Source organism: Scaptodrosophila lebanonensis, unplaced genomic scaffold (genome assembly GCF_003285725.1).
Source record: "Scaptodrosophila lebanonensis strain 11010-0011.00,11010-0021.00 unplaced genomic scaffold, SlebRS2 tig00000085-arrow-pilon, whole genome shotgun sequence".
Taxonomy (NCBI): Eukaryota; Metazoa; Arthropoda; class Insecta; order Diptera; family Drosophilidae; genus Scaptodrosophila; species Scaptodrosophila lebanonensis.
Genome location: NW_022060564.1, coordinates 5,000,201 through 5,014,364, shown reverse-complemented (window position 1 = coordinate 5,014,364; position 14,164 = coordinate 5,000,201). Strand labels below are relative to the sequence as shown.

At 35.5% G+C, this 14,164-nt stretch overlaps 2 protein-coding genes across 4 annotated transcripts; one reads left to right on the top strand and one right to left on the bottom strand.

Annotated features, from left to right (window-relative positions):
* Positions 1–413: 413 nt before the first annotated feature.
* Positions 414–13,920, bottom strand: LOC115626257. Of its 3 annotated transcripts, none has more exons than XM_030521562.1 (2): positions 13,740–13,920; positions 414–2,870 (listed from the first exon to the last, which is right to left on the bottom strand). In XM_030521562.1, exons 1-2 carry the CDS (start codon positions 13,837–13,839, stop codon positions 1,489–1,491), a joined length of 1,482 nt encoding a protein of 493 aa, XP_030377422.1. In that variant the 5' UTR covers positions 13,840–13,920; the 3' UTR covers positions 414–1,488. The 3 variants fall into 3 exon arrangements, with proteins under 3 accessions (XP_030377422.1, XP_030377425.1, XP_030377424.1); XM_030521565.1 differs by lacking the exon at positions 13,740–13,920 and adding an exon at positions 11,149–11,870; XM_030521564.1 differs by lacking the exon at positions 13,740–13,920 and adding an exon at positions 8,091–8,109.
* Positions 4,628–5,578, top strand: LOC115626258 (40S ribosomal protein S5a-like). Its single transcript, XM_030521566.1, has 2 exons — positions 4,628–4,668; positions 4,752–5,578. Exon 2 carries the CDS (start codon positions 4,811–4,813, stop codon positions 5,492–5,494), a length of 684 nt encoding a protein of 227 aa, XP_030377426.1. The 5' UTR covers positions 4,628–4,668; positions 4,752–4,810; the 3' UTR covers positions 5,495–5,578.
* Positions 13,921–14,164: the final 244 nt, after the last annotated feature.

Sequence of the window (14,164 nt, the reverse complement as noted above, 5' to 3'; positions counted from 1 at the left end):
AATATAATGGTTGACAATTTGATAAATTTTAAGCTGACAATATTATTTTTGTATTCAGTTATTTGTGATAAACAAAATACCTAATTAAAAATCTGGCGACCAACAATTTGATTCATTTTTGGAATTTCTCATGCATGTGCGAAAAGGATTTTAAAAACATACTTGTATTAGAATTAATGTGCTATTCTATATGTGAGAAGGGAATTTGTTATATATTAGAATTAATATGATAATGACTTTGCTTTTGTTGATACATCGCTGCTTTAAATTTCCCATTGGGCTTTTTAGTTAGCCAAGTTCAGAACCAATTTGTAGACAAGCAGTGTTTTTTCTACGCGCAATCGAGGCGTTATGTGCGAATAGCAATAAATAGGTAAGTAATACTTACCTTAACAGTTGAAAGAAAGAAAGGCTCGTGTTTGAAATAAGTACTTTATTATGCTCTATTTATTGTTTACATTTGAATTCGTATCAATTATGTAGATTATTATTTTGAATAAGGCACTTCTGTTGTTGTATTGATGATGGCTTCAGTAATTTCGCATTCTACACTTAAATCAATTTGTTTACCTCCTGACGACAATGCCGGTGTTTATTTTCCCACTTATAGTACTATATGCACATATACATATATTAAAATACATAGCAGATAATCAAGCTTAGAGAGTCACACAGCAAACAAATAGAGTGCGTGTGAATTAACTAAAATGAGTAAAACAAACATAATAACATAAATTTGTTGCTATTTCATTTCGTTGCAGAAGCGCAATTACACGTGTTGTTGTTTTCAATTGTGTTTAACAAGGCATTACAAAAATTCACTCAGTCGCTCAAATAATGTCTAAATTACATTTTTTATTGCTCAATTAGTGGCGATGTTAATTGATTATTAAACATAAATCTACCACTCGTATACATATTTTATTTAATTTTCAAAACTAATTGAATGGCTCTCTGGTTATTTCGTTTAATAACCCATATATTTAAGTATAGCGGACCAGTTTCTATATTTTGTGAATCATAAACTGCATTATTTTGTTCTTCAATGAACAATTTATTATTAAGTCTAGAATTGAATTATTTCTATTTAAGTAAACGTAACTATCTTACAGTCTATATACATTATTGTAAAGCGCCTTAAATGCTTTTAACTCGTCCATAATTAAGAAACAGATAGTAGGACGCACAAATGAGTCGTTTCGGTTATTTTACAGTTAATATTGCCTATCGATTACACACAAAAGTCATTTATGTTCAGTGCTTCGGTTACGCATGGTTCAGACTTTTTATTAAGCATATGGGTTTTATTTTATTTTTTTTATCTCAAAGTCGAAGCTCTGGAGCACTTGTTGTTCAACAATTATCGGTTGGCCGATTGGCATTTTTATTATTATTTAATACATTTATCACTCAGTTGCCTGCGTACAAAAGAAAATATCACAAATTTCCCAGCCTCTACTGCAATATCTCGTAAAACCCGTGAAACCCCTATAAGAAGGAACAGCACAGGATGAGGATGAGGACGGTGATGGGAAACAATGCATAGATTTCGCTGCGTGGATGGCAGGTTGAGATTAGATTGGTAATATCGTCCTCCTCATGCTCGATGCCATCCCGAGTGGGCACCTCGACCACCACAATCTCGTCGGAGAGAAAGCCGATGGGAAAGGTGCAATGGGTGGCATTGAGACAGCCCTGGGAATCGCTCAGATTCGAGTACTGAAACGTCGGCTTATATATATCGAATATGGCATGGATGTCGTTGCGCACCAGATCGTTGTCACTGTAGAAAATATAATAGTAGTAGCCGTCCTCGGCTATCTCGTGCTTGCTAATCATACGATGCGAGCCATTCTCCAGGAAATGGGCATTCGTGCAGGCGGGACTGGGCGGAAAGCCCTCGGCCAACAATATGGCGCCGTTGAAGCACTCGAAGAGACCGTTCTCGAAACTGGATATGGAATTGGATTCGTCGGTTTCCGTAAAGTTGACCGCATTGCCGCCATGACTGTAGCGCCGATCGTAGACATTCTCGCGCTTCTGCCGCTCGTGCCGCTTGTAGAGTTCATCGTACAGCTGCCTCTTGCGCTGCGCATGCGTGGCGTCCTCGTGTCGCCTTTGCCTATTATAGGAGGAGGCTGGCGCCGACGTATTGCTGCTGTCGATCTCTGTCGACTTGGGCTGATAGACGGTGCCTTTTTTCAGTTTCTTGCGATAGCGTTTCGTTGGTGGCGACGACGTCGTCGTTGTTGTGGCATTCCCAGCTGATGGCTTCACTGCATCATCATCCGTCAAATCCTCACCGCCGTGATTCTCGTGCTCTGGCAAGCCATCCTTTTCCACCTTTTCCTCAGTTATTTCCACCACATCCTCGAAGAAGACCTTCACCTGGTCATGTCCCTGCGCATAGTTGGCGCCCAGCTTGTTCTTGTTATGATCCGTGAGGCCGCAAAGTTTCAGTTCACGCTGACCCTTCACCACCAGAATCCGTGAGCCGTCGTAGCGGGAGCAAAACTTCAGGCTCACACGCGCCCCCTTCAGCAGAAAGAAGCCCCAATACTCCAGCGTATCATCGGGCAGTGTCATCGACTTCTTCAGTCGTATATGTTTGCGACTGGTCGAAATTTCGGGCTTATTCCGCAACTGAAAGGCATTGAAGTTGCTGTCCATCTGCAGCGTGTGCTGAGCACAGAATATCGACGAAATGCCATCCCGTATCTCAATTATATCCGACTCGGCCACCGGATAGATGACATCGGCAAATACGGTCTTCCGCAGGTACAGTGGCATTATGATCAGAGTGGCCGGCAATATCACAATCATGATGCAAAACACTAGAACACGCTTAACGCCGTGCATTTTGCCCGTCTCTGAAACGAAAAAAAAGAAGATAGAAAGTGTCAAGATAAGCAAATTATTACACATATAAATACTATATGTTCGTGGACAAGCAGATAAAAGAAGAATAATTTAAATATACCGAACAATCAGCTAAAACAAACATTTCTCCGAAGTCTTCTAACAATGCAAGTCTGTCTAGCAATTTAAAAAGTCATACAAAGTTAATCTTATTTCTATAAAAATTTAATAAGTTTTAAGCAGGCTTTAAGCTCGTGATGATATAGTTTTCTGGTATGGGTTCTACCTGTATTTAGTGAAGCATTTAATGTTCTTCCATTATATGTAACAATGCAAGACTGTCTAGCAATTTAAAAAGTCATCCAAAGTTCAAATTCTTTCTACAACAATTTAATAAGTTTTAAGCAGGCTTTAAGCTCGTGATGATATAGTTTTCTGGTATGGGTTCTACGGCTTTCAGTGAATATTAAAAGGTTCTTCTGTTATATGAAAAATGCAAGACTGTCTATCAATTTGAAAAGTCATACAAAGTTAATCTTCTTTCTATAAAAATTTAATAAGTTTTAAGCAGGCTTTAAGCATGTGTTAATAGAGTGATCCGGTTAGAGTTCTACGGCTGTCAGTGAAGATTAAAAGGTTCTTCTATTATATATGTAATTTAATGACCGTTTTTGTAATCAACTTGCACCTTATGGTTTAGCAGTTGTCGGAGTTGCTAGAAAAGAAAGACACTCTCTATGCGTTTCGTAATAATATCTTGATTAAAATAATCAGCAGCTTGTTCGGATTATATTATAAACTAAATAAGTCCCTTTCTGTTAAAAATGCAGCATTACTGTCAACCAGCATTAGAAGAAACGCGAATTTTTAAAAGAAAGCAAAACTAGACGCATCCAGTTATCCATCTAGATTGAACACAATCAGGAAGCATACAATAATGCTTGAATATCAGATCCATCCCCATAAATATAAATGACATCTACAATAAAGTGTATTTAGGTGTAGAATTTGAACCTAAAGATAGGGGGTACAAAGAATTTTATTTGGATTAAATATTTACATACCTTTTAAAATATGGCAAGACATTTTAAATTAGGAGCATTACTAGACGCATAGTTTCTCTCTGAAAGGGTTGAAGAACTATTCTAGATCTTTAAAAATGTGAAATTCCTCAAAGGGCATGTCTTCTTATAATATTATTATTATTCTTATTAAGTATTGCTTAGGAAAGTGAAAGAGTTTGAGAAAGTTCTTTAAATTAATCAAACTTTCGTTTTAAATGCTTTTTAGAAATTCACGGTCACGTATTCAACGATTGGTTATGTTTTAGGTATTTTCTTATTTTAGATTTTGAATGCTAGCTAATTTTCCAGATGCGTTCATATGTTCCAAAAGTCAACCACAAATTTTTATAACTTTTATAATTAGTGCCCTATTATTTTGTTTTGGCAAAGCAGTTGCATTCATAAATCTTTCTTAAAAGTTTGGCTATTTATTAGATGTTAGAAATCCAGTATCCTTTTTTATTTCTTGATATAAAAGATGCATCAAAAATTCTAAGCATTCATTAATTACTTAATTAATTACTTTTCGAATTTGCTCATCGAACAATTCCGCACTCGTGAGTTTTTTTGAATTCGGGAAAGTACTATAAATTGTTTGCTGCATCGATAAGTCGATAAAAACATTTTGAGCGAGTGGTTATCCCCGTCCTCAGCTTTATTAGTGTAGCCCTGGGATATTGTGTTCTTTCTTTTTCTTGTTAATCGTCGTGTTGAGCGGTGATAGCTGCGTAAAATTCTAATATTTGTAAGTATTCGCTCCCGTATTTAGTAATTATATATTAGAAGTCTTATATCTATACGAATTAGTTTTGGTTTACGCCTTTGCAGTCGATTCTATATTCGTTGCTTTATTGTCGCCTAAAAAGCACGTTTTTTTTCTGAGAATAATGGAGGATTTTGAGGAAACCGTAGTTGAGAAGTTCGAGGAGGTGGAGACATTCGAAACCGTGAGCGTCGACACGGTGTTCGAGAAAAATGCGGCCAACACAATGGAGCTGCCGGAAATCAAGTTATTCGGACGCTGGTCCTGCGATGACGTCACTGTCAACGACATTTCACTGCAGGATTACATTTCGGTCAAGGAGAAGTTTGCTCGCTATCTGCCCCATACTGCCGGCCGTTATGCCGCCAAGCGTTTCCGCAAGGCCCAGTGCCCCATTGTGGAGCGCCTCACCTGCTCCCTGATGATGAAGGGTCGCAACAATGGCAAGAAGCTGATGGCCTGCCGCATCGTCAAGCACTCGTTCGAGATCATTAATTTGCTCACGGGCGAGAATCCGCTGCAGATCTTGGTCAGCGCCATCATCAACTCCGGTCCACGCGAGGACTCGACCCGTATTGGACGGGCCGGCACCGTTCGTCGCCAGGCTGTGGATGTGTCGCCACTCCGACGAGTCAACCAGGCCATCTGGCTACTCTGCACTGGCGCTCGGCAGGCCTCTTTCAAGAACATCAAGACCGTAGCCGAGTGCTTGGCCGATGAGCTCATCAACGCCGCCAAGGGCTCGTCCAACTCGTATGCCATCAAGAAGAAGGACGAACTGGAGCGTGTGGCCAAGTCCAACCGTTAAGAGAAGCAGACAAGCAAATCGCTTCTCTTTAAACATTTGTGCACTCCTGACAAAGGGGATATGCCAATAAAAATATTCATTTTATTCTGCTGGAGCTTTAATTTGAAGTTTGAGAGCCATGGGGGCCAGTCCTACCTTTGGACTCTTTTTTCAAAGCGAACAAGAACTAGCTATTAAAGCTAGTGTTTCGACAGGAAGGTCTTTGTCGCAGCATAATTGAAAAGGTTGTTTTACCAGAAAATATACAACAACGACACAAGCTATGATAACGCCATTGGAAACATGCGGAAATATGGCAAGCAGCGTGTATTTTAGAGTTGGACGATAAGAGCAGTTAATTGTAACACTTGTCGGTTATCTTTCAAATTAACGGGTACAATGTAAAGTTGCGTACGAAATTCTTTTCCTTTCTGCATCCAAATGGAGCTTTTCATGCAAAGCAAACGCTTTTTCTTACAATTGATGGGAATTCACGTGAGATTTGGAGTCCGTGACTAAGTCAAGCAGCAATTAAAAACAAATCAACAGAAAATATACAGTACTTTGGGCGCCAGGGTTATCAGGGAATTGCAGTAGAGCCGGGGTCAACGATTTTTGTGCAAATGTTGCGATTGTTCACAAGAACGGACTTTAACTCTGGTAATCTATATACTTGTTGAGGCTGCTATTCAACAACAATTGTACATTTACTTATCGCGGAATGAAACTAACACATAATCCAATATAAATGTTAAATTGTGCATGTGACAGACATACATATACAAATAGAATCAGGGACGATCATTTCCTTCATACAAGCGACTAGAAATGAGAGGGATTAATCCAGCCAATAAAAAAACATACCATTTGTCTTAAATACATATAATATAACACCATTATTGATGTATAATGCCACGTTCATAGTAGGGATGCAAGTCAAAGGGAAAACATTGATATCGATGTCCCTTTATAAAATATCGATACATGGTCGATGCAACGATGTTTTGAAAAAAATCTCTTTCCATAGAAAAAGAAGCTCATATTAGGAAGAAAATCAACCGCAATGTTTTAAATGAAAAATGTTTATATATCAATTGTATATAAAAATGTTTATATATATCAATAAAGTAATCGTAATTCCGACTTTTTAAAAATAAGTTATAATATACAGTTTTGAAAGCAAATCAATCCTACGCTTTGCAGTATATTAAACGAGGCTATACGAATCAAAATTAAGATTAAATGCTTAATATAAATAAAAAAAACATACGATTTAATGAAAACATAAAAAAAATTGAAATACAAATATAACTTCTCCGCTCAAAGCTCACCAAAATAATGACCGCTTAACAAAACAATGAAAATGTTTGATGTTTGGACAAACATCGATGGATCGACGATGTGTTGCAATCAAAAAAAACATCGGAAAACATCGATGCATCGTGGTAAAAACATCGTCGTTGCTTGATACATCGATGTTTATTTACATCCCTAATTCGTAGTTGTCGCTGCGCTGTGGAAGACACAGAATCGCTCATCTACAGTATTGCCAAAAATAAGGGTATTCCCGCAATTACTAATTTGTATTTCTAGACTGCAATTGATGTTTTTTGAGAGCCATATCACATATATCTGGCATGTTAAATCTTTTAAGCAACTAACGAATTGCTGAAATGCTGAATCATTTTATTGTGGAAGAGATATATTAGCACGCAAAAATTGGTACTATCATTAAAATAACAGCAAAATAAAGAAATACTAGTGATCAAATATTAACTGCAGGAGTCTTCCTAGTATTTGTACAATTTACTTAATGATTGTATAAAATGTAGTCAGTAAGTTATCGAAAATAAGACTAGTCGATATAAGATATAAAATAAGTCGATAAAAAATGAAAAGAGATTGATTGTAAAAGAAGAAGCAGACATGCAAAAAGAGACGCTCTGAAACTTAATTTTAAAAACTTGTTAAATATCGGGAATAAAGTCGATTTTTTCAATTGGTTTCTTCTTTAACAAATCTGTATGGTTCCACTACAGAACCTTTGGGAAAGTTGGAAGATGTTCTTGACACAATATATAATAATATCCAGCTAAGGAGATATACTTGTATTTCGTTTTACTACAATTTTTCGCCTCTAGAGGGACATCGGCATTTATAAGATGTGTGGGAACAAGAAAAATAAATAATATAGAAACGAAATTAATCTTCGTAATTCCCAATAAAATAAATAATATAGAAACAAAATTTGTCTACGAAATTCCCGGTAAAGATCTAAAAGTAATTTTTTTTTTTACAGATAACACGGACTTTATAATTTAAAACGTTAGTTATTAAAAACACGCACAAAATCAGCGACAAACTTGTATACAATTCGATGTATAACGAACAAGTGAATTGGGAAACTTGAACGATAATCGGATAATCTTGTTGGATCAGTAATTAATGATGAAGGATCTATAGGTTCGATTGATATTCTCCTTTGAAACAGTTAAACATTATTATATGAATATAACGATCGTATTGCACTCTTGAACAGATATTAGAAAAAAGAACACAAAAATGACTCTATTTTGATTTCTGATAAGAGAGGTTGAAATCGTAGTTAGATTTGTACCTTCAAACCGATATTCCGTTGGTTGGTACATTCTGATGCTTTCTTTAACTGAAGGAACTGTGCGTTACGTGCTTTCGCTAGCCAGACCGATTATATACTGCCTTGTTTGTGCGATTATCAAATGCGACATGCGGCCTTTTTTCATAATTTTTATCGCACGATTTGGCTCCGAATGCGAATGTATTAGTGGCGTTAGGTGTGAGAGACTATGTCGACATATCAACAACAATGGAAAGTACAAATACACATACCATACATATGTATACTCTATTGACAGTATTAATTTGGTCGTGTTTAGTTAGTGACAGACTTTATTTGCTTGTCATTTAATGATTAAGCAGGCGCGGCTTCAAATCAGCCGCAAGACTTTTAAGCAGCGTTTAGCAACTGATTTGAATGTTAATCATTTTTTGATTAGATACACGTGTGATATATAGACATATGTACTATGTAGTAGCTTATACTTTGGACATAATTGGGTTAGATAGTTTGATGTATCTATGTGATATTATTAATGATTAAGGCATCCTATTCATTCTGTTTACGAGATAAGAAAACACCAACATTTATTTCAGTTAATGACATGTTTTAACACCTTGCCACAGTACCATAATATCTTTGTTTGTTTTAACTTAATGATTATTGTTATAAGCCAACAATAAGCATGTTGTTGAAAGACCAAAAAAATGCACAAAACATAGAACCCCTTGTATTTGCTTCCATCCTACTTATCAACAATGTAATTGAGGTGTTTTGGTAATATACTACATACTACTATATGTATATGTATAACAGCATGTGCCTATATTTATTTATTTTTTCCAAATTGTTGTCGGTTTTCTTATCAACATGTTCAGTTTTTTTTTTATATGAAAACAATGCAACATTTTGCTTCACGCCGCAAAAACGTGCCTAGTTGTCTATAAATTTATTAGCTCCCATAAACACGTTTTTGTCGAGTGGCCAACAATATTTTTGGCAATCTACGTATAGCCTACACATAGATACATATATCAGCTACTACTGGTTTTATTCTATTCATTGTTGATGGGAATATTTCATAATTTTATTTGCTACTTTTTTTATATATGTATGCATAGTATGTAGATCTTTTCAAAAAAAATATACGAGAGCTCTTCCACAAATACTTGCTGAGTTATTTACCCTTTTATTCAGATATCGATAAACAACAGACTGATATAGATTCATTTTTTGTGTGCTATTTTCCGCATTTATCCACAAAATGGAAAAAGCGCCTAATCGATCCGTAAAGCGTTTTTTGTTTTTGGGTTCAAGAGCAGGCGGAGAAATAAAAGTAAAGTAAAGTGCGGACCCTTCACTATCTAGAACAACAATGAGTTATTGGAAGAATAGCCGGGACACACATCGAAAAGCTTCATGACATAATTTGTGAAAAAATATTATTCTAATTTCAGACACGTGTACTTTTTGGGCAGCCCTCTTACATTTTCAAAACGTAAGAAAATTATTTTCAACGAAAAAGATGCTGGAGCCAATATTAAATCCAATTCGATTTGTCTATATAAAGACAATAAAAATATTTTTTATACATATACTAAGCATATATACGAGTATATAGCAACACTTAATGACAAACAAAATGCTTCTGATTTCCAAACAAAATATATTCTTAAGAAAAACGCTCTTTTAATGAGTCATTAAAAAAATGTTTTTCTTTTCGAAAATGTCAGTTTTGGACAAAATTAAATATACGATTAAAAAAGCCGCAATTCAAACATTTTCATTATTAGTTGCAATTATTTAATAATGAATAATGTATTATTGCTTGTTCTAAAACTAATCAATAAACAATCGATAATAGTATAGAGTTAAGAAACAGTGAGTCATCTACTCAAGTATTTATTGATAGATTTATTTATTAAAAATAATAATAATAATCAATGTTTATATGTGACTTTTTTCAATCCAAATTTTCCATTATCCGCAATGGAATTTTAGTGACTGGCGTACTAATTTAAAAGTTTACAAAAAAAATTACAAAAATTACAAATTAAAAATTTATATATATTTGACGTTCACTGTATTTAATCCATATTCAGCTTAGTTTTTGTAATGCGCAGTTTTCCTCTATGCTTTGTGAAATTATGGAATTAACAAATTGTTTTACATACATTGTTGATTACATTTTTAAATAGTACAGTACAAAATATTTTGAGTTATTTAAAATTTGCAAAAGGAAATGTGTCTAATTTTGACTTTTTTTGTTTATAACTTCGGAATAATGCCATAAATGTTTAATTCTGCAGCTATGTACGCCACAATGCAGATGTTGTGTCTTATTTTTTGACATTTTATTTCAAATATTTCCCCAATACAGTGGTTCGCTGCAACAGCATTCCTGCAGTGTATTCAAGAGTCGGCTTTGCCTTTCAAAAACGGTTTGTTATTTGACAAATAAAAAGCGCTTTAGGTTTGTGGCTCTAGATAATGTCATTGATAGCTCATTTTTGTATATTTGTTTTATATTTCGATGTGTTTTTTAAAGGCGTCAACGACTTGTTTTGTTACTCTTTTCTTTATTTATGGTTCGAGCTGTATTCAATTTGTTGTAAGTAAAATAAACAATGTTTTCAAACACAATCGTGCATTTTCCTTCCCACTTCAACAATTTAGAAACTCTTCAGTTGATGTTTTATTTTAAGTCTCAGCTAAATAGAGGCACATGTGTGTACATTTTTGTTTATATTATTTTACCATTGAGTAAGTTATTGTTGGGTACGATAAAAATTGTGTTTATCTTGACATGAAAGCACCTTAATTTAAACCGAACATGGCAGCTTAAAAATAGTTTTAAATGTTGGTCGAACCATTCTGAAATCAAGCTGATTTCTTGGATGGCTAGGAATGAGACATCGCATGAGTTTGGCGCGTGTACCTCATAAAGAATTTGCATAAATATGCACAGAGGTAGTAAGTATCTGTTAGCTGTTTATTATACAAATATACATAGTAACAAGTAGTTGTTGTTGCTGTTGTCGTAGGTTATGACTTGGCGTTGTTTTTGTTGTAAACTTACATGTTTTTCGCTTGCAGTGCTTGTGTCTTTGAATTGCGCGTGGGATTTGAATTAGCGCCGTCAACGTTAACGTCTGCAGCTGCGTCGACGTCGACGACTGCGTCAGCGTCAGCGTTGGGACAAGTGCGACTTTTTGCAAATGTATGTGTATGTTGTTGTAAGTTATTGTGTTTTGTTTATTGTGCTGTTGCCGCTGCCTGCCTGTTGTTGGCATTCGATTCTTCTACACTTGTGACGTCATTGTCCGCTTTTTATTGCAATTACTAGCGCACCGAAATGAAATTAGAACTAAAATAGACCCTAATTAGATAGACGGATTACACGTGCACTGAAATGTGCAGAGACTTTTCATTGTCGGGCATGTTCAACAATGTTCACAGTCTCTGATATTTTGACACACATTTTTAATCAGCAAATGCTAGACGCTCTTGGGCTTATCTACAACTTGCTCGCTCGCTCACTCACTCTCTCACTCGCTCGCTCTTTCGCAGCGACTCAAGTCTCTTGCCGCTCAGTTTCTTTTGTATTCGTATTACGTTTTTATTTTTGTCTGTTGATTATGTTGTGTTTTGTTGTTTTTTTTTATTTTAAATCATTGTTTCCGCATTTCTGTTCAAAAACACTTCTGTGGCACTGGGTAGAGAAATACATTGTATGCAATATATACAAATTTATATATGTTGTGCTTTATATTATTTTCAATTTCAATTAAATTCAAATTTTCCGATTATTCAAATTGTCAAAAATAGAAAAGTCCCTCTCCGCGCTAAACTTGTCGCTCACATCAAGCTGACAGGCAGACTGACTGCCTGTGTTGCAATGGAAATTTTAAAATGTAAAACAAATAAAAGCTACGAGATACTGCGCGCTCGCGCTGCTGTTGTCACGTAGCATGGCGAGCGCTCTCCCGACCAGTTTTCTCAGAGCGCGCACTCAGCGTTGGCTCGGAAAACCAAAACAATTGTTGGGGGTGCTTGAGTATTTACGAGAGAAAACCACCGTTTGTTTTGATGTGAAGTTGGCTGCGCTTCGTTGTGGTGTTCAACTAGGGGGTTTGGAAATTCGCTAAGCCTGCATTTTGTGGATTGTGTATTGGATTTGTATACAAACATTTTATTATGCATCAATAAAATAAAATAGCAAATTAAACATAAAATAAAGTTCTAAATATGTTATTACAAGCACAAAAATGATCAATTTTCAACTTATGAAAATTTTAAAACACATTTTAATGAAGTGTATAATTATAAGTTGGTGGAATAGTTGGCTAATTTTTGGAATATGCAATTTTTAAAGTCCATTACATAAAGTAGGAAAAATATATGGCTTGTCAATACGAAGGATATTGTTCAATATCGCAATGACTCGCTCTACATATAAGCTGATTATAATATTCCAATTGTGGCTTGGGAAGAGCGCAAGTTCTTTGTTGCGGTTGGTTATCTTTTGTGGTAGAAGAGAGAAGTTTATTGATGGTGGAGTTTTGAATTTACGGCCAACAGAAATTTTTGTCTGTTAGGAATAAGTAATGTATTAAGAATAAGTATAGTTTTTTTATTAAACTGATCAGCAAACAAAGCGTCTTTAAGTTATCCTACTGCCTCGAACTGTCTACTAAACATTCTAATAGTTTTTCCGTCAAAAGGTGCCTAACAGAACTGTTATCTGATTTAGATTCGGCTTAACCGCTGGCTATTATAACTGACATTTTTCTGATTGAACAAAAACCCAGTTTGTCCATTGTCCTGTTGGAAAATTTAGCTATCGCCGCCAAGATCGTAGCCGAAATTAATGCGCCTCTAATCACAGAACATAAATAACTGATTTTGTTTCGGATGGACTTCACCGCATATCCAAATACAGCCTAAAGCAATGAGCTTTATGGGATCTTATAAAGGTCCCCATCTCTCGATTTCCCTTGATCTCGATCGATGTGCCCTTTTAATTCAAAAGATTGCCATTCACAATTTAATTGGCGTTTTCAACCACAATCACACATCGACGACTATATTTTGTGTTTTTCCATGGCCGATTGTCTCTATTTGTATGCAGACAATGGAAAAAACAAATAAGATGTCGTTAAATGAAATACATAGTATTTATTTTTAAGCACGACATATAATTCGGAATTAAATCAAACTAGCTTTCAATGATGAAAAAAAATAAAGTAGTATTTAATTTTAAGTAGAACATATATAGTATAGTATATAATTCGGAATTAAAATTGATGTGGGGCCATTCCTGGAAGTTGTTTCGAACCAGGTGAAATTATGAAATCATTGCTTAACAATTGGATCTAAAATAAAACTAGGCATAAATATATTTTTTTTTTTCTTTAATTATATGCATTTCTCTCTACCTTTAAATTTGTCTAAATTGAAAACTCTACCAAAACATAAATAAAACGGCAGAACATTATCGCGACGATGCTTTAAATTATAAATTGCAATTATCGTTTGTATTAACTTAGTCTGTACTGTCGTAAAATGCAAATATGTACTTATTCATGTAATCTTTTTACTGATAAGATAGCATACAGGTTAGGTGCATTTTCATTTCAAATCGGAAATACATAGTACTCTGCTACTTACTTTGCAAATCTGGCATCGAGTAATAAAAATCGGTGTGATAGTAATGCAGTTGACCAGCGCTGGTCGGAAAATTGCGCTTCACGTTGCTTTTATTAGCCATAGTGCATTAATTATTTGCCACTTCACACACGATTGGGGGGGAGAGTTATAGAATCGTGTAAGGGAACCAGCCGTGTTGGGAAATTGAAACGTCCGCTACTTTTGAGCTATCGCAGCTCACTAACGAGTCTAGACAATGTCTTTGCCTGATTAACTGAGTGATTGCTGCTGCCAGCGATGACAATAACGCCCAATATAAATAGATGTCGGGTTGTCCGACTTCCCTTCCACACCCACCCACTGCCACCGGATGGGTCTATGGCGCTTCACAGGCTATACTAAATGTATGCCTCACAGCTGATAAAGTGTCGGTCATATGCACAAGT